Consider the following 26,339-nt stretch of genomic DNA (forward strand, 5'->3'; position numbering starts at 1 on the left):
TATGAATATATGGCGTGGATAATATCCGAACATACATGGTGGCTAGAACTATCATTCTACAAGAAGTCGTGCCCTGGAAACGATCACCCCGGGATGATGCTTGTGACGGCGTCGCTTTCATCGCTTGTGCATTTCAGTTCACCCTCGGAAGGAAGAATTTGGGAGCGGCATCTGAACCTATGGCCCTTGAGACGCTAGTAGTTCAGGGCACGCCTGGAACACTTGTTGGCTTGTTGGGCGTAGACCAAGCACTCTACCTGCTGAGAAAAAAGGATCTCCTCACAAGGGACAAGGTAATGAATATATTAAAAGCGCTCTCGCTTCTGGACGCCTAAACTGGTCCGAGAACAAGGGCGTAATTGTCCAGCATTACTCGTAATAAGGACCCAGTTATTTATAAAGGATACGGAGTGGAACAGTTGAGACGCGATCGCAAAACGCGAAAGGGTTTCGTTGACTTATTCGAAATAATGCTGCCGTTAACTGTCCCCCAAAAGAGGGCGATGCATTAGAGGGGAAGAAATGCAGAAACAACATACTGGATAGGCGCGACGGAGAAGTCTGCGCCGGATATCTGTCAAACAGCCAATGAACTCAAAAGATAAATGTTTTACGATAACTTAAAGGACAGTTCACTAGTGTTCGAAGGCAGAGCAGGATGTTTGAAAACACAGTGTTATAGAAAAAAGAATGCCGATAATGATTATACATGGCGCAGCATGAGCAAATGGCGCGGAAAACATACAGAATATTTTATTAGCCTTTAAGTGTATTCATCAAGTAGTATGCGAAGACGTAGTGATCCAACCCAAGAGTTTGGGCTTTAAGTATAACATCTGCCGTGGAGAATAGCAATATACGACTGGATTTTTGGTGGCACGAAAGCAGGAAACATAAACAAAATAGCTTAGGGTGATACGATTCTGTTAGGTTCGATTATGTGCCAACGCGAAGCATTTGTCTTAAGTTCCCATAACAAGCGTAAAAGATCGGTAAATATAGAGAATCGTGGCGTTCTTCACCACCCCGTTTCAAAGGGGCTTTTCATAATATCCATCCATCCAGGTTCAAATCCACTACACTAAATAGACCACATACATCATAGGCTCTCTTCCGATTTGGTATACTGCTTTGAAATTTATCGTTTTATATTTATTTGTGCATGACTATACTCGCAGTTTATGTCCTACGCTTCCATATGAAGTAAGTGGAGTGCTAAAGCAAATGCGTTAGTGTAAACACGAAACATAAAGAAAACTGGGGCCGTATAATGTAACACTATTCCAATATGTTTCTATTCTAATCTCTTGACGTCAAATTTGCGTAACCGCCGACGCAAGCATCGCGCGGTCACCCGCAGGGTTGTCTGAACAGACCAATCAAACGCTCTCCTCGTTCATAGGAGGTAACTTTTGTTTGCTTGAAAAACGAATAACATTGCCTACCCTGAGCGGCTTGTCGTATCTAATTGGCTGACAAGAGGCGAGGAGAACGCTCAAGTGGAGAGGGATTCGATGGGGACGAGCCACTGCACTCATTATCGATAACCGGATGAAGAGGGTGGTGCCGGCGTCTGCGATTGGTCCGCTTTCTCTCACATAGCTTGTGGTGGCTCGTCGACAATCGCGGCGGCATGCAACGGAAGCTCAAGAATTACGCTAAAACGGATCCTCAGCAAAGAAGAGTTGGCAGAACGAGGTCGTAAACGTGCCGAAAGTTCTTGAAAATGTTACGGCCACGCAAAACGGCCACGCAAAAAGATTTATTACACGCAAATAAACCCATGCTCTCCGGCAAAAGCGAGTAGCCAGTGCCGGAGCGATCGGCGATAGCCATCTTTTATTCCTTTCGGAACGGGGCAGCCAGAAGAAAATTCAGTTTTGTTCGGCATATTAATGCACCTTTAACGCGTACGCGTCACTTTGACGCGGTAAGATTTTGCGGTTTTGTGACGTCGCGTGAGAGGCAGGTGAAGTGGGTGCAGCCCGCAAACTTTGGTCCAATAGTCGAGCGCTAATGGCAAAATGGCGTCGAATCAGAAATAACTATTTTTGTTTGTTCAGTCAAATTATGCATAATCAGTGTGTGCACGTCATATCAAGAGGGGAGCTATCGCGGTCTTCATGACGTCGCGTGACAGACAGGTGAAGTAGGGTTGGTCAAAAAAAGTTTTTAACCAATCGCGGTGGGCTGATTGCAGAATTGAAATAGAAAAGTTTGGAATAGTTTTACGTTATAGAGCCCCTGTGGGATTTGGTTTGTGAAATTTGGGCCGTCGCCGCCTCATTAGCAAAAGCTCGCTAATATTGAGCATTGGGTGTTCTGTACCTGTTCAAAAAAGCATTCCTGGGTAAACTATCTAATGAAATATGTAAAAACTTCTTTAAACATTGTTAACATTTCTGATGCTCGCCAGCTCCCTTAGTGAAGCTTTTCAACAAGCACCAGTAAGCAAATAGGGACGGCAGCGTGTTAACGTATTCTCTTCGTCAACTACATCGCAATTGCGGCAGAATATTTGCCCCGTGCCAATATGGAGATATACAGCGAAGTGAAACGTTTCCGCGGACCTCCGTGTGTTAATCGCATAATTAAATGAGGAAAGTTGTCGTACTCAACGTCCATATTCCACCGTTTAACATAACGATACACCTCCAGCACATTTAGGTGTATGTCTCAGCGGCAGTTTAGACGCTCTTTAAACAGATAAGCGCGTCACTGTGTTTGTAATAGCCCGCACTTGTCACGAAATTGGGAACTGATTTCGCGAAGGTTTTCTTTCGTGAGTGCTATCTTTGCCATTAGTCGGTCGCCTTCGCTAATGATATGCCCGGTATCTGAATTGGTGTAAATTTTATCTTAAGAGCAATTTAAGAGTAATAGCTTTTTGCGCATGCGGGCTTAGGTTCCTTAGAAAATGATACGTGGTGCCAAAATTTTCAGAGCTTAAGCTGTCGAATAGTGCAGTTCAATTATCTCTACTACAGCCTAGAGAGTGAAACTCCAGCCTAGATACGAATTAGTTCGCATCAACCGTTTTTCATTGACCGGTACCATTCACTTATAATATTTTTCCTATCATGAATCTCAGATGCTCGCTGTAATGAGCCGGCCTAGTGTGCGAACTTATTTGGGAACACGGGTGCTCGGTTTGTATTCATAGATCAGTTCATACGCTGAAGCGGCTCGTAACAACAGCTGCCGGCCGATTCTGCTAGCGAGTATAAGAATAACGCATAGGCGGCCGGACGATAACAAATGTTCCTGGAGAACGAAAATTGTTCTGAATACGACTTGAGCTCCCGTGTTTAGAAAGCAGTTCGTATACGCTGAAGCAGTTCGCATGAAAAGGAACAGGCCAGTCACGATAGCGAACGTCACAACGGAACACAGGGCACAAAGTCGCAGCCAATGACAAACATTTCTTACGAACGAAAATGTTTTGTAAACTCTGTTTCTCATTAGCCGATCACGTTCGCTAATATACGTCAAGAAGCGCCTAGCAAACGAACAACAGCATTCGCATTATGCTTATTATACTTTTCTTGTGACAAATTCTGAACACTTTGTAGGCTGTGCTACTCACAAAAGTGTAAGCAGCGAACTGAACTGATATAACCGTGTCTGCAAGCCGACTCGACGTGAAAGCACTTTAATTCGCACCCCGTGTACTGGGCAGCTGTTCCAGTCTCTGGATTCCAAGGATCTCGGCTGCGGCGCGGGCGGAGGCACGAACGCGGTCGAAGCCCTTTCCAGTTCCGGAGTCGTGCTCATCACGCGAGTTCCCGTGGGCAACCCCTTGAGAAGCGGTGAGACACTCGGCCAAGGGTCAGAGTCTCGGAGACCTGCATGTCATAGACTGACATATTTGGTTCTTTGGGTTTTTTTTAAGCTCTTGGCATGAGATGAAGGAAATGCTTGCGCTGTTTAGACATGGGGCCCTATAACGTAAAACTATTCCAATATGTTTTTATTCCAATCCCCTGAGGTCAAATTTGCGTAACCGCCGACGTGAGCATCGGGCGGTCGCCCGCAGCGTTGTCTGAACAGACCAATCAGACGCTCTCCTCATTCATAGGAGGTCACTTTTGTTTGCTTGAAAAACGAATAACATTGCCTACACTAAGCGGGAAGATCACGGTGACGGCAGCAGCAGAAATTCACCGCGATTGTCCATATAAGTGCTATACCAATTAAACGATACCTGCGAACACAAGCCGATATCTAACGTTTGTCTTCTTTTTATTTCAGACGTAGCCTGCCACGAGCACCGAAGAAGAAAGCGAGAAGCAGCGATCAACATCTGTAAGTTCAAAAATTACTTGATGCCAATGCAATAACAATTTGGATACTATGCGCCTCACCTTTAAATTTCTTATACCAGTAATGGGAACGAGGCGTACAGGTGCGCCGCAACTTCTCTTATGTTCAACAGAAGAGCTGAGCACTTGTATTCCAGGATGATCTAGCACCGTTAGGAGGGCTTTCCGCATCAAACCGTATCAATCATTAGTATCAACCACTTTATTGGACTTGGGATATAGAAAAGAAAGTAGTTTCCCATTTGTTTTGTTTGTTTGTTTGCTTGTTTGTTTGTTTGTTTGTTTGTTTGTTTGTTTGTTTGTTTGTTTGTTTGTTTGTTTGTTTGTTTGTTTGTTTGTTTGTTTGTTTGTTTGTTTGTTTGTTTGTTTGTTTGTTTGTTTGTTTGTTTGTTTGTTTGTTTGTTTGTTTGTTTGTTTGTTTGTTTGTTTGTTTGTTATCTAAACAAGATTCACACGATGGGCTGGATCGCTCATTCAGTCCGCAAATGGGCATGACGGGGCAGAGATGCAGCGAGTCTGCGGCGTAGTTCCGCGGCACTCGGCGACGTCATGCTCATCCGCAGATTTCGAACCGTCTTGCGTATGCAGTCGTAATAAATTCGACAGGGAAAGGGCACATCGTTAGTTGGGTATTACCAAAACTGCTTAGTTTAAATTGTAGGGTTTAAGGTCCCGAAGCTGCACGATAGAGCTGTGAGAGACGCCGCAGTAGAGATCTACAGGTATGCTAAGTTTTGACCAACTCAAACGGATATATTTACCGTACACACATTGCACGCTACACAGGATCGGTTTTCGCAGTCCACCTCCACCGGAATGCCGGCGCGCCGCGGCCGGGAACCGAACCTCCGATCTCTTGCTCGTTAACGCAACGACATAACCACTGATCAACCACATGCGACAAGTCGAGACTGTTACTTTAAGCATTAAAATAATATGTTGAGACGCTGGAAATACGTGCTAAATGCAACCGCATTCTTATATCTCTCGCATAAAAGTATAGAGCGTCGTGCGCCGCTGTCCACCACTGTCCTTCGCAGTGGAAGAGTACGAGAACGAGACGCTGCGCATGTGCTGCTCTCGCGGCCAGAGGCCGGACCGGTTCTTACGCCCGTGCTCTAAAAGAGTGGAGATCCTGATGATGTACATGGAGCAAGGAAACACCCATGTCAGGCAGGAGTGTGTGGATGCTTTCAAGCGGTGTTGCGAGCTACGAGAAGGTAAGAACTCGAAGACGTAATTCCAAGGTCACAAATCGTGAGAATAACACTTTATTTCTGGGGACTAGAAGTGTGACGAACGTATGACAAGGTATACGTTATTTGTAAGAGTCTTGTTCTGTGCTGTAAGTAAGCATAAAGTTTTTCTTGCTACTTCCAGCACTCTTGTAAACTGTGCGTGTGTTCATACAAGCCTCTTCCAGTCAGTCTTCCAAGAGTATGCTATATTGACGACGCATCCTATGGATGTTTTCAGCAATGAAATTCCTTGTTTTATGAGTCCACGAATGTTACTTACGGACCATTCGAAGCGCTCTTAAAGGTTCAAGTTCTCTTAGAGAGTATGACGGCTAACCTTTTTAAAGTACAGATGTATGTTACCCTAGTTATGTCTATCAGTACGTAATGTGATACACAACATCTCATCCTCATTTTATTTGTTAGACAAGGAGTAGAGAGCACCGTTTGCTGGCGCCAATGCCTGCTTCAGTATTTACGTCAAAACAAACAAAAAATGTGACACAAGCTTTTAGATAATACCGGCCATGTGCCCATTGGTAAGATCCACAGAATTGCAACATGAAGCACATGCTAGCACCGCCCGTTTTCAGCAGTAAACCAATCAACAAAACAATCACTTCACAACGTCGGTTACAACAAACTATACAAACGGCGGTAAACTGCGATATGTGTAGTGTTCGCTCCCTTTTTAAACAATTTCACTTTTATACCAGCGCAACCACCTAATTGATCGATGAATAGATTACAGGTTATCCATTATTGCAGCTAAAGTTTGTTTAATAACGTCCAACACTAGAGGAATGATGGTTACTCGAACGAGTAAAACTTAACATAAGCACACTATTCATTGAGCAACTCGGCATTTGGCGGCCTCCCCCGGCCACTAACTGTACAAAGGTTTCAAAATCCCAAAACGGGACAGAGGCTATGAGACACGCCGTAGTGGAGGGCAAAATCGAACAAGTTGAAGCACCACGAAGCCGAAGACTGATAACAACGCACTGCCATTACTAACTGGTTTTAATGTCAGTTAATCGGAACCAATAGAAGGCACGAGAAATCACACACACAACAGAGCACGAAACAAGATAGGATGTCTCCCTTTACATTGCCATGCACACGAACCTCATTCATTTGCAGATTTTGTCTTGACCGTTCACCTTTGATTGCCTTTTCGTTTATGCAGCGACCCCCATCGTTTGCCTTACATGGGCTTCATATACCCCATGGCAGCGGAATTCAGTGCATCACTCTGACGCAGCATTTTACATGCAGATACAATTGTTAGCGTCGGAGCCTTTCTTCTTTTTATTTTCCTGTGTGTACAGGAACGCCGTCGACCCAACTAGCATGAGGCAGAAAAGGAGAGGGGTATGCCATACCGGTTCGCAACCTTCGTCAAGTTGTACGACACTCTGTTGATGTAGGGTATTACTTCACTTCTTTGTCGAGTTACCATGCTCTGTGTATGCGTTCCTGCTATTTCTACAGCATTGTTTCTGCAACAGCTGTTATTATAGTTTACTTGGTAGGCAGCTAACAATAACCTTTTAACATGGTTGTCCAAACTATTCGACATTAGGTGGCCGCATGATTTTGAAAGGGCCGACTCAAGGCATAGAAGAACGCTAGTTCTTCGAAAGGTTTTCGGCTGCGCGCTATCGAAAGGCAACAAATGCTTCTGCGCATGCAGTGAAAATAGCCAACAAGCTTGACAAAAAGCTTGACATAGAGCATTGAGTGGAATACGGTTTGCACTTTCAGTTGTTGCTCCATTCACTGAAACAAACTTATTTCCAGGTTTCGGTGTTATGAGGTCAGCCGGAGCTGACATAGAAGAGCTCAGTGATGAGCTGTTAGAGGGCCACACAGAAGTCCGCGAGGATTTTCGTGAGACTTGGTTGTTTCACACTATTGCTATTGGGTGAGTACAGACGACAAGTACCGTCAAGGTCCGTGTTAAAAGAACTTCTCTAGCGTACCTGCTCTTGGGATAGACGTTTGCCGTAGTGATCCTGTCATCACCACGGCCAAAGTTATAACATCGTAAGAGATAAGGTAGGGAGGGGGGGGGGGGGGATGCTGATTTCATGTCATTGAGGAAACGCTCGTACGAAACAATGACTGAAAAATAAAACATTTATTTATTCAGCCAGGACGGCTTATTCGACTAAGTAGGGAAAGGGGTGGCAGAAACATAAAGAGAGAAAAAAACCAAGGGGGAAGACATTCAGAATGTGGGAAGGGGAAAGGGTGCAAACAGCCATGCGGCGTCAAATAACTCGCAAGACGCCCCTCTTTTTCGCGAATTCGCAAAGAGCCAAGAGGCGTTCCCTGGGTCCCGGGCGGAGTGATCCACTCCTCCAACGTCACTGTTCTCGCAGCATATACTTCTGCATGCTATACTGTGGAACGCGAGATAACTCCACAGTAGATGGCGCACATTCAGCCCCGCAAAAGTTTTGTGAATACGGGTCCGAGGTCGGTATTTGCTAAACTTGTCGTACGTAAGTGCGCGCTATAGTGGTCAACGAAGCGGGTGTTTTGCCTTTATCAAGCGCACCGATGCCAAGAGTGGTGGAGGCGCAAACGCCACCCACTGTGCGAATATACTTACGTAACACAAACTTTAAGAATACACCCCACCTATAGCGCCTGTATTCGCAAGGCTTCTCTTGCATAAGAGTGTCGCCTCATTGGCCAACGCTCGGACGCCCGCCAGTTATAAGCGATCGGTGTGATCAGAAACGGGACGATCGCACTTGCGAAAAAGAAACTTTGTTCGTAAAAAAAAAAACACTGTTTTTTACTCTAGAACTGCTAGTATAAGAGAAGATGTCAGCCACATGTGATCTTGGACATATTATTAGCGAAGGCGGTTCACATACGGCACTATTCGGTGCACCGTATTCGCTTGGGTCTCAAAAATTGCTCTTCGCACTCCCCGAATTTGGGATCCCTGTCGAATCATTGCGAATAGTGCCCCAAGTAGAAGCTATATACATGTTTCCGCGGGTAATTCTAACTATAGCAAACTTCTGGCAAGCATATATTTTCTTTATTATCCCTCTTGCGAAAGAGCTCATCGCAAGAGCTCTTGTCATAACTGCTTCATTACGAGTGTTGTGATCGTGTTTCTAAATTTCAGGAGAGGTGCAGTATACCAGGTGTTTTTTTTTTATGTGGAACAATTTCTTTAAAGAAAACCTCACGTCTATGTGGTTCTATCTTTTTTTTTTTTTTGTAGAAAGGCCACGTGGCTAGGCGGACATTAGCCGTAAAAGAATTTGTAATGATATTTTGGACAATTAAGCAATATATGACAATCACTTTTTCATTACTAACTTTAGGGGACATGTAATTGCGAAAGTTAAGCCGGGGAGTAGGGAATTCATGTCTGCTAATTAGCATGATTGGATGGATGGATGGATGGATGGATGGATGGATGGATGGATGGATGGATGGATGGATGGATGGATGGATGGATGCATTATGGATGGATTATGTGGAACAATTTCTTTAAAGAAAACCTCACGTCTATGTGGTTCTATCTTTTTTTTTTTTTGTAGAAAGGCCACGTGGCTAGGCGGACATTAGCCGTAAAAGAATTTGTAATGATATTTTGGACAATTAAGCAATATATGACAATCACTTTTTCATTACTAACTTTAGGGGACATGTAATTGCGAAAGTTAAGCCGGGGAGTAGGGAATTCATGTCTGCTAATTAGCATGATTGGATGGATGGATGGATGGATGGATGGATGGATGGATGGATGGATGGATGGATGGATGGATGGATGGATGGATGGATGGATGGACGGACGGACGGACGGACGGACGGACGGACGGACGGACGGACGGACGGACGGACGGACGGACGGACGGATGGATGGATGGAAAGAAGGAAGGAAGGAAGGAAGGAAGGAAGGAAGGAAGGAAGGAAGGAAGGAAGGAACGGGGGGTGGTGGGTTGCGCCAACGAGCTCTTGCTATTATAATGCCTAATGTCCTACCTACGTTAAAAAAAATGAAAAAAAGGAAAGGAAAAACCAAACCACGAAGAATTTCCCATCACCATACTTTCTGAACGCCTATTGTGAACATTGTTTTTGTACGCCTCCGTTGTTTGTAGTTGCCCTACTTTTCTTGCACCAATCTTCCAATCACCGCTTACAAATCTCTACTGCGCACATGTTTACTTTCACCCTGCTCTCGCTGAACCCAAGGGCTTCAAGGAGGCCTATGATTCCTAAATTGACCGCTGAGCAGATATCTTCACATTCTAATAGAACGTGCTCCATCGTTTCCCTAGCTTTACCGCAGCAAGCACATGCTTCTTCTTCCTTCTATCTCGCTTTATAAGTGCGTGTTCTAAGGCATCCTGATTTCGCTTTGAAAAGTAATGAGCTTCCCTTTGAGTTTCTTTCCTGATTTCGTTTTTTTCCTCTTAAGTAGTTACTCATAGCAGGTTTCTTTTCCATTGCCGCCACCCATGAGATTATCTCAGCCTCTCTGACTTTCCGCTTGACGTTCTTTGTTGTCATGTAGCTCACCATAGCAGTCACATGCTTGCTGGTAAGCTTCCTAGTTTTTCCTCCACTGTGAATCAATGTTTTTCCTGTTGAAATATCTGAACACTCTCCCAGCCACTTATTTCTGCCATATTCCTAAGTCGTTCTTCATAATCAGTGAAGAACAGAAGTCAATGTTCAGAACAGAAGTCAAGAATAATCAAATGAATGAAGCAGAAACCCTAATATAACGCTATTTTCTAGGTATCCGTCCCCAAAATCTGTAAAAACACAAAGGGCGTCACAGGTAAAACCGTCCTGAACTGTTTCAGGCACGCGTTTGGGAAACTGTTAGCTAGAACGCCGATGTATTTCCTCGCACTTTTTAAGCCCTTATATCTCAGGAACAGTGCTAATCTTGCATTCCTGCTAAGCAGGCATCACTTCACTGCACCTCGGCTTCAACTACGCGATTGCGTGTGCCCTAATTCTAGTAATTAAATGGTCAATTAGCATATTTTAGTTAATTAACAATATTGGCATTGAAAGTTTTCTTGCTAGTAATGTCGACCCAGCCACATAGCCTGTATCAGCAGTAACACCAGGGGCCTAGATTTGACAACCGCAATAACGATCGTGCTATCGGGAGTTCTAGTACTCCTAAATAAGTTAGCGGACACAATCCAGTAGGCGCACGAAATATACTGCAAGAGAGTGCAGAAGAACGCAAGCGAGTTTGAGCTTTTAGATTGACTAATTCACTTCGGTGCGCTGTATCCAAAGCTTCCGTTGTCTGCGATGTCATGCAGGGCAGACGGCCGTGCCGAATTCGCGGCCAGCTTGCCGTCGTCAATCACCACATGGGAGGTGAGCGCCGTGAGCGTCTCCCCCAGCGGCGGCGTCTGCGCGGCCGACCCGATTGAAATCTTGGCGACAAAGAAGTTCTTCGTCGAAGTAAATGTGCCCTACTCGGTAATCAAGAACGAGCAAATCGAGATCCCGGCCACCGTCTACAACTACGGCGCGAGACACGTGGAGGTGAGACCCGCTATCAGACAGTTTTAGTTACACGTACGTAGAGGCTTCACGTACGCAAACGTGAAAAGCCCACGTACCTTACGTGCACGCCATCTGAAACGCTTTTAGCTACACGTACGCGACGCACGCCAAGAGGTAGAGTTACTGTATGTGCATATGCTACCTACGGTAGCATATACAGTAACTCTAGCCAAGAGGGACTCCGTAGCTCCATCTATCGGGAAATGTGAACACGGCGGTAGCCAATTCAACCCCGTCGCCGTGTTTCGATGCGAGCCGTCTGCGCGCGCGCGGCCCGCTATCGCTTGTTCGTGATCTTGCGGAACTCCTGCGCGAAGCTTTTTTTTTTATGTAGCGTTTTACGTGCCAAAACCACTTTCTGATTATGAGGCACGCCGTAGTGGACGACTCCGGAAATTTTGACCACCTGGGGTTCTTTAACGTGGACCTAAATCTAAGCACACGGATGTTTTTCGCATTTCGCCCCCATCGAAATGCGGCCGCCGTGGCCGGGATTCGATCCCGCGACCTCGTGCTCAGCAGCCCAACACCATAGCCACTGAGCAACCACGGCGCGTCAACCTGCGCGAAGCTGTCTACGTGCGCAAGAAACGCACGCAAAGAATTGAATCTCACGTACGCCCGTGAGACGCGCGCGCGCCCGCTACGTTCTACGCATGCGCACTGCTCACACGTAAAAGCTCTACGTACGCAAAGCCTCTACGTACGTGCAACTAAAACTTTCTATTATTGTTATGCTCAACGCTCACAATATTCGCGGTCCAGAGCCGTCCAACGGCTTAGCCAGATATATTATTTGACAAACGATGACTAAGGGAGAGTGGGAAAGACAGAAGTGCACGACTCATTTTTTTTCTCTCTTTCTTTTCTTTCTCTTCCTTTTTTTTCGTGTGTGTGCGTGTGTTTGGTTCGGTAACGTGCGAAGAAAACTAAGGCATTTAAGCACGGTCATTCATGCTACGTGAAATGGGATCAAGATCCTGGATTATCGAGCCTTCGATCGCATGCTTATAGGAGCATAGGCGCGTTAGTCACCTAGCTGATTCGGCAGGTGTAATTAGCGCATGGAACCAGCCAGTTTAGAAATAGCGACAGCAAATTTGCTTTCGTCTCACCGAAAACCGGTCAAATTGTAGCAGTGTGCAACGTAGCAAATGGCTTATGCCATTGGGGCATCCTAATTGGATGCTTGGCGTGCTGAGCAGCAGCATGCGGCTGTCATCGCGTAAGCAGAAGCAATAAAACTCTTCATGGCGTATGAAAGAAACCAGATCACTGTACAGCTTCGGATCGCTCGGCCGTCTTTTCGTCTTGCCGACTCTTTATCAACAAGGCAGAAAACTGGCCACAACAACCTCCGAGCGCGGTCATGTTCTGTTATCACTCTGAGGCTATATATTTAGAATCAAGGACGTTCGAGTGTCCCCTGCGTGAGACGCAGTTAGAATCCCGAAGGCACCGAGAAAGGGGACGCAAGGGCTTCCAAAGAAACTATCAGTCTTGCAAGGTCCTTTGGAAGCTACAGGTCCAAATGTTTGTTTTCGATGCTGTAGAAATGTTATGCTATACAGCCTAAGGTATTTAGCTATCCTAGGCAAGCAAACAGTAATCCATGTCAGCGTCATAGATGGGCCTCATAAGCGAAGTATAGCTAGCATATAACAGATCAGTGACTCAAAAAAAAAACTCATAAGTGATTGCGGTGTTTATAAACAGCACCTTTAAACTATCTACTGCTACAATTACTAACACTTCAACCCCCCATGCAGGTGCGTACCTTTACTTCAGGGATTCTTTGTTCCTATTGCAGTCGTTTCACTGGCTGAAGAAAAAAGTATTCAGCAGCTCATGCTTCAAAGTGTCCCTCATTCAAGTGTGAATAAACCTTCACCCACTTACATGAAGGTCTACGTTTAGGCATCGCAAGCTCTAGACTAAAACGGGGTCAGAAGTGCCTGTCGGGAATGGTGAGAAAAGACGGAGAATGCGGGAGATGGAAATTCAAGACGATGAGCAAGACGTGAACAAGGTTAATGCAGGAGCCAACGTTTCGACAAGTGGACTTGTCTTCTTCAAGGCAAGTCTGGGGATGGTGTTTCTCTAGGTGGAATTAGCCTAGCAGTGTGGCCCAACAAATGCTCCGCCTGAGCGTCACTTCCGGTGGCACGGTGTGTCAACATGAGTACTCAAAGAAATACAAGCAAAAGGCGCGAGACCTGCTTATGCTCTATCGGTGATTCTTCGTGGAGCGCTGTAGTTATCGTGCACACGCCAGATGTAATCCTCACCTTGCTCGTGAGACTTCAATCCGAGCAACAAAAGACACCCCGATCGAAAACAAGCAAATACTAGCGTGCTATGTTTTAGAACATCAACATCGTTCACGGCAACAACTCGTCGCGCCAAACCCGCAATCAACAATGCAGGGAGTTCGGCTATATAGAAAAATCCAGACAAACAGCAATCCTCATCTGGGGTAGTGGCATGCCATCTGGCCAACCTGATATGTCAATCAACGCCCCTGGTGTTGGCGGAGGCTATCTTTGCCCCTTTTAGCATGAAAGTGCAAATCACGGCCGCAAAATTCAAGATCACCCGATTTAGCACAAAAATTTTTGAGGGAGCCGCAGTCATCCTCTCCCGGACTGACTTGGAGGCTCAGTTGACCACCCTCGACCAGGACCGGCGCGTGGCGGTTGCCACTGGAATCCTTGACTAAGGACCCACCCTCCCGCCCCCTTAACCATATTTTTCCTGAACAAAGTTCTCTCTCTCTCTCTCTCTCTCTCTCTCTCTCTCTCTCTCTCTCTCTCTCTCTCTCATCTTACAATATCGTCAAGCAATGTGTTCCTCTCCATGCAGAAGTGCTGGCCGGACCAGATAAAGCGCTTCGTGACACCCACTTCATAAGTTGTAGGTTTCCAGAAAACCTTCGCGTAGTCGCTGCCACAATAGCTGACATTACATGGAGCTGCAAGAGGAGTATGAAGTTAGCGACGTTTTTCGCTATTATGCACTTTTGTGGCGTGCCTAACTTATGTGCTTGGCAGAAATGCCTGCCCTAAAATGTTGATTCAGTAGTGCAGCATAAGCCAGATGACTTGAATTTGTTATTAATATTTTTATTATTATTATTATTAGTAGTAGTAGTAGTAGTAGTAGTAGTAGTAGTAGTAGTAGTAGTAGTAGTAGTAGTAGTAGTAGTAGTAGTAGTAGTAGTAAGAAGTAGTATTTGCTATTACTATTTTGACGAGCCCTGGCCGGAGGGGAAACTGTTATCGGAAAAGTAAAATCAGCAGTAACATGCCTCTGCGCGAGAAGTCTTGCTGAACGCGTATTTCCTTTGAATATATCACTAACACAATGCCTAGAATCTCCTCAGAACAACATTTGAGGCAGAGCTGTTTCGTTCTTGCTATTTCAGGCAAAAGTCATGCTGCTCGGGACCAACGACATCTGCTCTGGCGCCAAGCTAGGCAAGCCTTCCGCCATTCGGCAACTCAGCATTCCACCGGGACGAGGTCGCACCGCCATATTTCCCGTGGTTCCTCTGGCCGCTGGAATGAAATACATCCACGTGAAAGCTTCCAGTAGCAGCGGGGAAAGTGACGCGGTCAAGGTTGAGCTGAATGTCCTGGTGAGAGAAAAGACACACATTGTCTGCACAACTCTCAATTTGGCGTTAACCCTGTCGGTGAAATTAATTAAACCGCGCAACAATGACTCATAAATCTTGCCGAATGGCGTTTTAAATATTACTTAAGAAATGAAGGACAATATCACAGGAAATGCAAGGGCGTAATGTTTCTAATTATGACAGCGCCATCTGTATGTGTAAAACTATGTATTTTGAATAGGTGTCCCTCAACACCCTATCGTGCGTTTCACGTTTTCATAATACTTTTCAATTCTTTCAATACAGTGCGAAAAAGGCCATCACTGTAGTGAGAAGCCACCGCTGGTAAGCCTGTTCGAACAGGCGAACGAAAAAGAACAGAAAAGCTAAAAAAAGAAAAAGATGCAATATAGCGCTGCGCACCAGTGGCCAAGTACTGCGAGTGATTTACGTGCTGCTGGACCGGATCCAACGGCCACGTTCAAGGAGGATAGCAAAGAAACAGCTGTGTCCCCGATAGGTGTCACGAGAGCCCTTAACCTTTGCTGTTATTTTGGTTTCAGCTATCCAACAGAACTATTAACAGAAGGTTAATGAACTTGTTGAGCTTGAATGAGAACAGCAAAGTCTTAAAGCTCTAGTTAGACCTTGGGGGCGTCTGATCAGTATGCCATGTACGTTATATACATTAAACTGACACCGCTGACAGCCCTAGTAGTTTTGTGAAAGTGCGCGGCACTTCCCTCAAAAACGCCTACGACGCATCATGTTTCAATGCATCGACTGGATGGTGAGGCAACCGGCTTGCTGATCAATCCACCCAAAGACTGCAGACTCCTGGCCAAGAAAATGTATTTTAACACCACCGGTCATATTTGCAAGAATGCTTCTGCAGACAAGCACAAATGTTGGTTATTATGGTACAGTCAGCGAACATTCGGCTTCACAATATTGAAATGTAGCACTCGTACTGAAATTCGGATTTGCAACTGAAAGTCAGTTGCAAATCTCAGCGCTTGTCTTGGGCTATCCATGCATTCGTGTCGCAGCTGCGTGATTCCCCGTAAGTATTCGGCCTCTGTTGCGGAACTCTAACACTACCACGCCAAAATTGGGCTGGCTAGGCGGCACGCCTAGTACTTTAACCTAGAGAGCAGTCACATTTACATGCCACGCAGTAAACGAGTCTCCAATCTATTTTACGCGGCTGGCCAATGCCGCGGAACTGGGAGACCATTGAAAAGCGCTTATTTATTCAGGCTGGCAGGCGTCGCATTGCCTAAGAAGTAAGTATACTCTGCTCGCGGCTACTGCTATTTGCATCCTTTCTGCTGGCGACGGGGCGGGTTACGCGTGCGCTGTTGGCACTCATTTACTTCTTCAGTGCAGCAAATTGTAATACAGGCCACAAAACAGGCTTCATTTGTTCTTCGATGCTGATTCAAATAATGACATACTCATTATTAAACGTAACTCACCTTTTTAGATGAAAGGCATTTGCAGATGCTAAGGCTTTTGGTGTGGCAGAACAATAGCCAAGGTTATTTCCATCAAGCTAAATGGCTTTTGTGGCGTTTATTTGTGTAGCCACCCGGTATTACGAAGACAAGGTCTTTTGCTGTTGTCTTGGATCCTCGAAACTCGCAAGGACGAAGCCAACGGCACGTTCAGGATTCGTACACAGGTGATTAAATAAAAACGTTTTATTTATTCTCCCTCAGACGTCACAACATGCGTAAGTATTTTTGCTAGGCAACAAATTCCGAGTTTTCCTGTACTTTTTTGCTCCGCCATTGTTCTATAGTAAAACAATTAAATAAAGGCGAAATTATACATGTTGGTAATGCCATTTTGCTAAACAGCAATCGGCATTGTATATTTAGCGTAAACATTTCTGACTTCGCAATGATTCAGTCTCACCTGCTTTTCAGAAATCTTGAACGCGAATGGAACCCAGCTGCTTCACATAAAAACGCCACATCCGGATTACGCTCTTCCAAACACAGAGCACTGCGAAATTGACATTGTTGGTAAGTACGCGCCCATGTTGCATAATGCAATACAATAAGAGGGTAATGTAATATCGCTTTGTAATGCGTGTAATACAATATTACGACGTCAATATAAACGCAGGGTTTTACCAGCCCGCTTCGGCAGTATTACAATGAAATACCTTTTCCACATCAAAAGCAAAGCGATGTAGTTAGTGCGCTATGGAACTCGCTATTAGGCTGTTCTTATTTGCGTAGCTTTACGTACCCTCATTGGCACTTGGTAGCAAAATATTTGTGTAAAAAAAAGACACGATAAATTAAGTGTCCAGAATAACTTAGAAGTGCGACTTGCCTCTTGAGTTATTTATGGATCATTGTATGTCAACAACACCATATCACGAACAACACAAAAGCGCAACCACAAAGTGTCACCACTGGCCCAATTTCACAGAGCCCAGTGATAAAGGAGTGATCAGAGTGAGTGGGCTTATTAATAACCGGTTTGATGGCTTCGCCTGAAACTCGTTTAAGATCTACCCTGGGGATGCGTATTACGTGAGATTTGCGTAGCCTTGATTTCTCTACTGTTTTGAAGGCGCACTTATTGAAACGAGGAATGAAAGAGTCATGCGAAAAGATAGCGGAGCAAGGAATCGAATTTAGTGCTTTCAAAGGTGACCTTCACCTTTAAGTTTTAGTGGCAGGCTGAAAAATCAATATCATATCAATATCAACATCATATCAGTAAAGTGCAATCTCAATATTTACCTACTTAGCGAAGCACCAAGAATAGCATTCGGCAAGATCACTATACTGCGTTTAATTTGCTTTCCTTCTGCAGGAGATGGAGTAGGTGCCGTATTGGAAACTGTTATCAAACATCCAGGAGAGGAAAATATTTTGCCATCGGACTGTGGAGAGCAAGCCACAAGCAAGTTGGTGCCAGCACTGTACGCCTACGAGTACTTTAAGACTACAAACCGCATCAGTGCGAGCGACGAATACAAGACTCTTGAGTTCACCAGGAGAGGTAATCCCGTCAACTTTTGCAGATATGCGTTGAAGCGTTAGCTCAACGCTGTTTGGTTTTTCCTCGGACATCCTAACGCTTGATCAGCGAACGCTAATTATACATACTCGAACGCTATACAACCTAAGGCCAGCGACTGTCGTGGGACAGCCACAGGCACCCGCAGGGCGTGCACGTAACTAAGCTGACAATTATAGAGAATGTCTTTTTTTTTTCAATCTGCTCGAAAATGGTCCGTCTTTTTGTCATCACAACCGCGAGAAAATATTAAGGCCGCTCCACTGGAGAATAATAGAGTTACACTCAATTGCGCCCCTGCGCTACGCCTGTTTCGATCATCACACCCGACTATGCTGACGCCAACGACTTGGATTTCCCAGAATATGAGATGGCACCACGACACGACAAGAGAAGCGCGCTTGTCACAACACTCGTCTGCCAGATGCACCAAGCCTTGTCCGCCCACGGCAGTGCGCGAACCCTGTGCTCAGTGACGCAGGGTGCGAGCGGTAGTATACAGGGCCGTCTACCTTTACGGAAAACATCTCATTAGTATTCAAGGTGATATAAATTGAACACTTCTTCTATACGTGAATAATATGGCCGATATGACACCTGACGCAGATATCATTATAATAAACGACTAATATACAGGCCCTCACTCTAAATGAAAGTCTTTACGAGCGTTTTAATGTTAATAAGGCGTCTTCATAAAAGCGGGCGTTCGCGAGACGCAGAGAGACCTAACTGTCATGTTCTGCAAATGTTTCTAGTCTCTGGACACTGTACTTCGACTCTATATAGAAGGCAGCGCCTCTCAGAGGTGGTGGTGGTGGTGGTGATGTTGAAGCAGGCGGGGTTAGCCTGGCATACAAAGCCGGGCGCCTCTCAGAGGCGCTGCGCTACAGAAACGTGTTTCTCTAACCGCTGTTCATCATCGGCCCTGGTCGCTAAGTGGCTAAGGTATTGGGCTGCCAAGCAATAAAGCCCCTCCATACACGTTTCCGCCGACCAGGTTAAGTACCGCCAACCTACCCTCCTCCACCACGCTCCTCTCCCACTCAACTTACGTAGCTGCAGCTTCCTGTTCCGAGTGGAAGTGATGCTACGTTGTTTAACGTTGTTTACTTTCGCGTCGACGGGGATGCTTTAACTGCACCAGCTGCGGTTTAAACTGTGAATGCGATTCCATCCAAGAACCACCGCCTATTGTAATCAGCGATCTGGTCGTGTTCGCTGCTTCGCGTCAACCTGCGACGGGTTGTGCCACGAGAGACAACGTACAGTGGAATGTAGTGCCTGGGCGCTTGGAGACCACTGCCGTTTTTCGTGCATTTGGAAAACAGCGACCGCGAACTACTACTTCAGCGGAATACAACAGCTTGTCCCCTTTTCATTCTTCTTTTTGTGACTGCCACAGCTCTGCTAAGCACGCGCTGGCGTCTCACCATCATCTAACAGCAGTCAAAGCGGAAATTCCCGCAGCGCAACTCCAGGAAGCGGAAACGCCGGAACCGGATTTCGTGTGAGGGGAAAAGGCGGCGCACAACAAAGGTTGTCGCTACTTAAGAAAGCGACGGTGGCGCGTGGAGGGAGGGATCTTACTAAGCAAGAGATCGCGGGATCGAATCCCGGCCACGGCAACTGCATTACGATGGGAGCGAAAACACCCGTGTACTTCCATTTAAGTGCGCGTTAAAGAACCTCAGGTGGTCCGGAATCCCACGCTATCGCGTGCCTCTCATGGTTTTGTCACGTAAAACCCTATAATATAATTTTTTAACCACTGTTCATCGCAGGAATGAATCGCCGATCAGCGTTATTGAAGCACATTTTCTTGTTCGATCTAGAAGCATTGCTGTCCCATACCCGGTTTCGTCGAGGAGCGTTTGTGAGTATGGCAGTTAGTGCCTCTCGATAAGGCAGTGGCCGGTGGTGTCGCTATGGTGTAGGGTGTAATCCTCCGACTTGTCTTGCTTCACTCGCTAAACACTGAATATCCGCTTCTGCCATTAAAGCTTTCAGGCTTGTTCAAAATGGCTCAATTTTGTAGTCAGTGAACTGATATAAAAATGAGTATCTGAACTTGCCGGGTAAACGAGAATTGCTCATCGCCAATTCAGGAATGAACCGAACCGGGAGTGGACGATTGGACTTGTTGCTGTTGCACTGTAGCATTGTTATAAACAAATGCGCAAATACACCAGAAAAAATGAACGAATGGCGCTGAATCAGCGCTGTGGTGCCCGCTCCAGCCATTATCGTCTTTTTTTCATATTTTCTTTATTTATTCAAGATGTCCTATTATTGGCGCAAGTGATGCAGAACCAGAGACGGTAGTTTAAGGGCAACATGTAGAAAAGTTGCCAAAAGTTGACACCTCTTGTCCGCTCTTCAATTGGCCTTTCGTGGACAAAATTGGATATCGGCGCCAGTCTGTCGTTTATTTTCGTTTTGTAAACAAGGTGCACTCATTTTTAGTGGTTCGTGCATTATTGTAGTTCATAGCCATACCGGTACGTAACAAAGCTTTACGACAATAAATATAACCGCTGCGGAATGACGCAGCTCTCATGCAAGCTTTCCTGATCGAGACTGAGATAAATCGCATAACGCAAACGGCTTTTCTTTTTTTTTTTTTTAGTGGCTAGCGCATCGAGTTATGCTCTTGTTTTTTGCACAGCACCTCCGGTTCACTTGCTGTGACGACCGGGGACAAAATTCGAAATAAATCAGAAAAACTAGTACGGTACAAAATTCATCGGTTTCATTATAGATATAATATCACAGCATAAGTTTAATTACAAGTTCAGTTACTGGAGTGTCTGGAATAATTAGAACAAATTCGAAATCAGTGATTACCGCACACCAAAGCATAGAATCGTAGACTTTACAGACCCGCCACGTGAGCACGACTTTGGCGAAATTCCTGAAAACACAGAAGGAGAAAGCAGAACTAATGACGTCACTAATGATGTCACACACAAGAAGGTGGCATGATATCCAACCGGCTAATTAATGGAAAACAGTTGCCTGGCATAGACTGAACATCTGTCTAGCAGAGCGGGTGTGACGTCACTCCCTCCTCTCTCGCTTCTCCTCTCCTGGCGCTCACCTGCTCGCTCGCTTGTTCGCAACAGATGCGTGCGCGCGCTGATTACATGCTCCGACGTCAGCACCTGAGAGGGCGCGTAAGGTGCGCCGGTTCTTGTTTGGATTTTGTGGCGAATGGACGTGCTTTTCGGGGACTCCATGGCGGCGACGAAATCATAAGTTTTTGTGCATGCTTTGAGCTTGCTTCTGTTTTTTATTTGCTTATTTATTTCCTTTAAATAGTAATTGGGTGGTTTTCTTTCTATATCTTTTTTTTTTGTCTCCCGTATTTCGGGTGCGCGGGTGTGCTTCGTGTACATTTGTATTGCAGGATGGTTAGAGCGTCCTTTCGTGCCACGTGCTCCAACACGTGCAGCCGGGTGGGACGTTGAGTGTTTGTAGTCTTTAAATGGTAGCTTGGAAGTGGCAACACAAATAGCTATTAGTGGTTTTACTGTGCGTGTTTTGGTAGGAAATTGAAAGCGTGGCCGCGTGGTTGAGCGCGTGCGAGAGCGTATCATACCTTCGGCCTCCGCGGCATTGATTGTTTTTGAAACAGTGGTGAGAGTTGCTTTGCGACATTTTGAGGATTTGGATCCTGTGCGCATCGGTCTTTGCTAAAAGGCATGCGCTCTGCATTGATAAAGTATTATAGTATTATAGTATTTGCATCAGTAGTAGCATTATTATAGCATTGTAGTATTTGCAAAAAGCCGTGCAATAGATGGCGAGAAAGACGGAAAAGCAAGCAGGGGGCGGGGGTTGCCTCAAGGCAGATGAGGAGATGCATGAGAATGAAGAGGGCATCGAATCAACCGGCACACAATGTGATGTCGATACTAGGCTGCAGAAACTGGAGGCTTCCCAGGAAGAGCTTCTCAAACAGGTGCAAGACCTCCAAAATGAGGTAAACAGGGAGGGTGATGCATGGAAGGTAGGTGCAAAGAGACTTGAAGCAGCCGAGGAAAAGCTGAACACGGCCGCCATTGTGAACGAGAACGTGCGTGACAATGAAACGGAGACCTCCGACGCGACAGGCGAGGGAGTGTCGGCGAAATACGTGGAATGCATGCAGCGTGATGAAGGGTTAGCTGGAAAGACCTTGAGGCCGCCACGCGGAAAAAGCAGGAGCCCAGGGGACAATGCCCCTTGTCGAGTCCGAATCACGCGGAAAAGGACAAGGGCAAGCAGGGCGAGGTAGGAGGGAGTGAAAGGGTGATTATCGCCGGCGACTCAAACCTGCTAGTAACAGCGCAAAATGTAGACAAGAGACAAGACAGGAAGACACCATAAGCGCTGCTTTCAACAACGTTTATTCCGAAAGAAACACGGCTTCTTATAAACATTGCCCACACGTGTCGTAGTCACGTGATCGCACATCATGTGAAACAAGCACTTTTTTTCTTTTATGCACTCAAGATAGCGGTTGCACGTGCAAAAGCTCAAGTTCTTTTTTTGTCAGTAACAAGGACGGCGTGCTAACGCATTGGTCACGAAGTCTGGTAATCTCGGCTGCCTCAATTATCTCCCGGACCAGCTGGTCATTGTGTTTCTTCAGCACTTTACAGCGTCTAAATTCTGCGGCGCAATCTTTTGAGGGGCAATCCCTGATATGTATGCCTAGATTCCTGTTAGCCTGCTCGACGCTAAGTTTGTGTTCCTTTAGTCTTTCATTTGTGCATCTAGAAGTTTTCCCTATATACCTTTTTCCACATTTCAGAGGTATTGAATACACCACGGCTTCTGTTCGAAAGTGCACTCCACAAAATGATTCTGGTGATTAATCGTGCACCCTTCCTGGTTTATCGGCTCTTCAGCATTGACGCGTTGGCAGAGGCTTTTTAGTTTTTTCGGGGCAGTAAGCACTACATTAACTCCAGCTTTGCGCCCAATCTTTTTCAAGCGGAGAGATAAGTTGTGCACGTATGGCAGGGCCACGGTCCGTCGTTTTTCTTTCATTTTTGGCTTCTCGCCACCTGGCTCGCCATGGGCACGCTCGAGTTTTAGGTTCTTGCTCATTCTTTCCGCAACGGACACAAGAAGGTGCGACGGGTAAGCAGCCCGAGTAAGCCGGTCAACCTGCCGACGAAAACTTTGTTCCATTGCGTGGATGCACGATTTTTTGAGCGCATTTGTCAGACAAAGGTTTGCAATTGCTCTCTTCACTAGTTTTGAATGCGCTGATTCGAATGGCAGAGGCGCATTGTCGCCTCTGGGTTCATAGGCCCAGCAGACCTTCCCTTTGGAGAGCTCGAGTCGGAGATCAAGGAATCTCAAAGACCCTTGCGTGGGGACCTCGTGTGTAACAGCAAGCGGCTGAAGCGCATGACTAAAGCATGTTAGTGCCTCCGAAACTGCGTCATCTGAATTCGTGCCAGAGCCATCACATAGAACCTTGCTGTTAGCAAAGAAATGATTAGAAATTATTAATGAAAGTAAGGAAGTTCTGGTGAAAGCAGGGGAAAAAACTTTAAAAGATAGACGAATACCAGACAGTTGGCGACAAAGTAGAATGAATTTAATTTATAAAGGTAAGGAAGGGAAGATAGAATTCACTCGTATAAACCGTTGACCATTACATCGGTAATATACAGGCTAGCAATGCCGGCAATCAAATTAAAGCTGCAAGCATGGGCGTATAATAATGGCATTTTGGGAGAGCTTCAGAATGCCTTCAGAATAGGTAGGCGTTTGGATGATGACTTGTTTGTTCTTACTCAGTGTATTGAAATATCAAAAGCAGAAAGCAGACCGTTGTATGTGGCATTTTTACACTTTACAGGAGCATACGACAACGTAGACCGCAACATTTTGTGGGATATTTTGGAAGGGGCAGGCTTAGGTAACGATTGTCTACAGCTTTTGAGAGAGATTTACTTAGAAAATACCATTTGCGTTGAATGGGAAGGGATGAGGAGTGAGGAGAAAGTTCATATTAACAAGGGACTGAGGCAGGGGTGCCCTTTATCCCCGCTGCTGTTTACGATGTACATGGTAAGGATGGAAAGGGCGCTAGAAGGAAGTAATATCGGGTTTAATCTCTCATACAAACAGGCGGGTACACTAGTAGAGCAGCAACTCCCAGGTTTATTTTATACGGACGACATTCTGTTGCTAGCTAACAAGCAAAGTGATTTGCAACGTCTGGCTAATATCTGTGGACATGAAGGCAACAATTTAGGTTTGAAATTTAGTGTTAGAAAATCAGGTGTTATGGTATTCAATGAAAACAGTGAACAGACAGTGGAGATACAGGGCCAAGAAATACCTCGGGTAACAGAACATAAATACTTTGGTATATAGATAACCGAAGGCAATAGATATATGGAAAAACAGGAAAAAACCATAACAGTAAAGGGGAAGAGAAACGCAGCCATAATGGGATACAATAGGTACGAGGTCCTCCGAGCTATGTGGAAAGGTGTAATGGTTCCAGGACTTACTTTAGGAAATGCGGTTGTTTGCTTTAAATCAGGGGTACAATCAGGACTCGACGGGAACCAATATTCAGTGGGTCGCCTCGCATTGGGCGCTCACGGGAAGGCTACAAATGAAGCTGTGCAGGGTGATATGGGCTGTACTAGTTTTGAAGTAAGGGAAGCTCGCAGTAAAATTGAGTAGGAAGAACGGCTGAGGAATATGGAAAAAAGTAAATGGGTTGGGAGAGTGTTTAGGTAACTGTACAGGAAAAAACATTGATTCACAGTGGAGGAAAAGAACTAGGAAGCCTACCAGCAAGTATGCGGCCTGTAGGGTGAGCAACACAGCAACAAAGAAGGTCAAGCGGAAAGTCAGATAGGCTGAAATAATCTCATGGGTGGCGGCAATGGAAAAGAAACCTGCCATGAGTAACTACTTAAGAGGAAAAAATGAAATCAGCCAATAGAAACTTTATTGCAATGGAAAATATTTGAAGCAGGGGTGGTCGGAGCCTCTCAGTCCAAGGCCCCACTGGCCTCTGCCACCTGCCTGACCTGGCTATTTAAGGACTTTTGTCCTGCCAGGTCGGAGCGGGCAAGCTGTGCCTCCCACTGCTCCATTGTGTTGCTGGTATTTCGCCTATGAGGGTGCTTAGTGCACTCGCAGGTTATAGGTGTTAGGCTAGGTATGCCACCGCACCAAGTACAGTTGGCCCTATAACGAGTGGGATACATGGCGTTTAGCAATTTTAAATGGGGGAATACCCTGGTCTGTATTTTACGCCAATCGGCGGCCTCTTCCCCGCTAAGTTGGGGGTGAGGCGGCGGGTATTTTCTGCGGACTCCGCACTGATGAGCAAGGATGTCTTTGCCATTTAAATTTGGGGAATTTTGTGAGGGATAGTGCGGGTGGTTGGGATTAGAAGAGGACGCCGTCGCTCGGTTAGTGAACCCCGGAGCTAACGCGTTAGCCTTTTCGTTCCCCTGTACCCCCGCGTGGCCCGGGCACCAGAGTAGGCGATGATGGTGGTTGAAGGATTTGGGGATTATCGCGAGGCTAGCCGCAGTTACGTGCCCCTTGAGAAACATGCGACATGACTCCTGGGAGTCCGTGACCACGACCGAGTCCCTTTGCGAACGCTCCGCGTGAGCGAGTGCGATCGCCAATGCTAATATTTCAGCCGAGGTGGGGGATCCAGCCGTGGCCGACGCGGTAATTTGCTGTTGGCTGATCGCGTTCACGAGTGCCAGGGCGTACCTCCTTTGGTAGCGCTGCCCGGTCGCTTCTGCATACACAGCTGCGTCCGTGTAGTACGTGTTGTACCTATGGTTATTAAAGTACGCTGATTGAATGTATTGTGTGCGTGCTTTGCACCTTTCTTTGTTGTACTCGGGATGCATATTCTTTGGAATTGGGGTGGCTGTAATTTTGGACCTCATCGAAGGAAGGAGAGGTACGGCCTGCTCTGTGAGATAAATGGGGTATGCTGGGATATTGAGTCTAGTCAATATTACCCTACGAGTTTTTGTGAAGCTGAGGCGCTCTCTCTGTCGCATCAGGGTGGCCTGCCTCAGTTCGTCGAAAGTATTGTGCACTCCCAAAGCTAACATGCGCCCGTTAAAGTGCACTTAGGCAGGCCCAGAGCAGCTTTGAAAGCGGTTCGGATTATTGTGTTAGCCTGCTTTTCCTCCTCCCTGTTCAGGATTTGGTACGGTAAGCCATACGTGATTCGACTAACCACTCAGACCTTTACGAGCCTTAGGGTATCGTCTTCTCGCATTCCCCATTTTCGATACGTCATGCGACGTATCATTTGGGCTATGTTGTGGGCTGTGGATTTCAAGGTCTTGAGTGTCTGTAGTGCTCTCCCGTCGCTCTGAAGCCACAAACCCAGGACTCGCATCGTGGGTACCTCTCGGACTGATTGGCCCTCAACCACGATGTTAATCGATCCTCTGGAATTGCAGCCTTTCGCGTGTATCCGGATGACCTCAGATTTTTCGGGTGCGCACTTGAGGCCATTCCATGTAGAAAATTTCTCCACCGCTAATA

General features: G+C 46.0%; 1 protein-coding gene across 1 annotated transcript in view; it reads left to right on the forward strand.

The window, feature by feature from the left end:
- The window catches only part of LOC139054242 (A.superbus venom factor 1-like), a 124,497-nt gene that overhangs the window by 51,568 nt on the left and 46,590 nt on the right, over nucleotides 1-26,339 (forward strand). Inside the window, exons 14-23 of the mRNA XM_070530955.1 lie at nucleotides 138-293; nucleotides 3,680-3,809; nucleotides 4,252-4,305; nucleotides 5,363-5,542; nucleotides 7,364-7,487; nucleotides 10,885-11,113; nucleotides 14,559-14,771; nucleotides 16,338-16,434; nucleotides 16,682-16,780; nucleotides 17,586-17,774. Of these exons, the coding sequence (XP_070387056.1) occupies nucleotides 138-293; nucleotides 3,680-3,809; nucleotides 4,252-4,305; nucleotides 5,363-5,542; nucleotides 7,364-7,487; nucleotides 10,885-11,113; nucleotides 14,559-14,771; nucleotides 16,338-16,434; nucleotides 16,682-16,780; nucleotides 17,586-17,774 (1,471 nt within the window). The remainder of the gene's footprint in view (nucleotides 1-137; nucleotides 294-3,679; nucleotides 3,810-4,251; nucleotides 4,306-5,362; nucleotides 5,543-7,363; nucleotides 7,488-10,884; nucleotides 11,114-14,558; nucleotides 14,772-16,337; nucleotides 16,435-16,681; nucleotides 16,781-17,585; nucleotides 17,775-26,339) is intronic.

This window comes from Dermacentor albipictus, chromosome 1 (assembly GCF_038994185.2).
Source record: "Dermacentor albipictus isolate Rhodes 1998 colony chromosome 1, USDA_Dalb.pri_finalv2, whole genome shotgun sequence".
NCBI lineage: Eukaryota > Metazoa > Arthropoda > Arachnida > Ixodida > Ixodidae > Dermacentor > Dermacentor albipictus.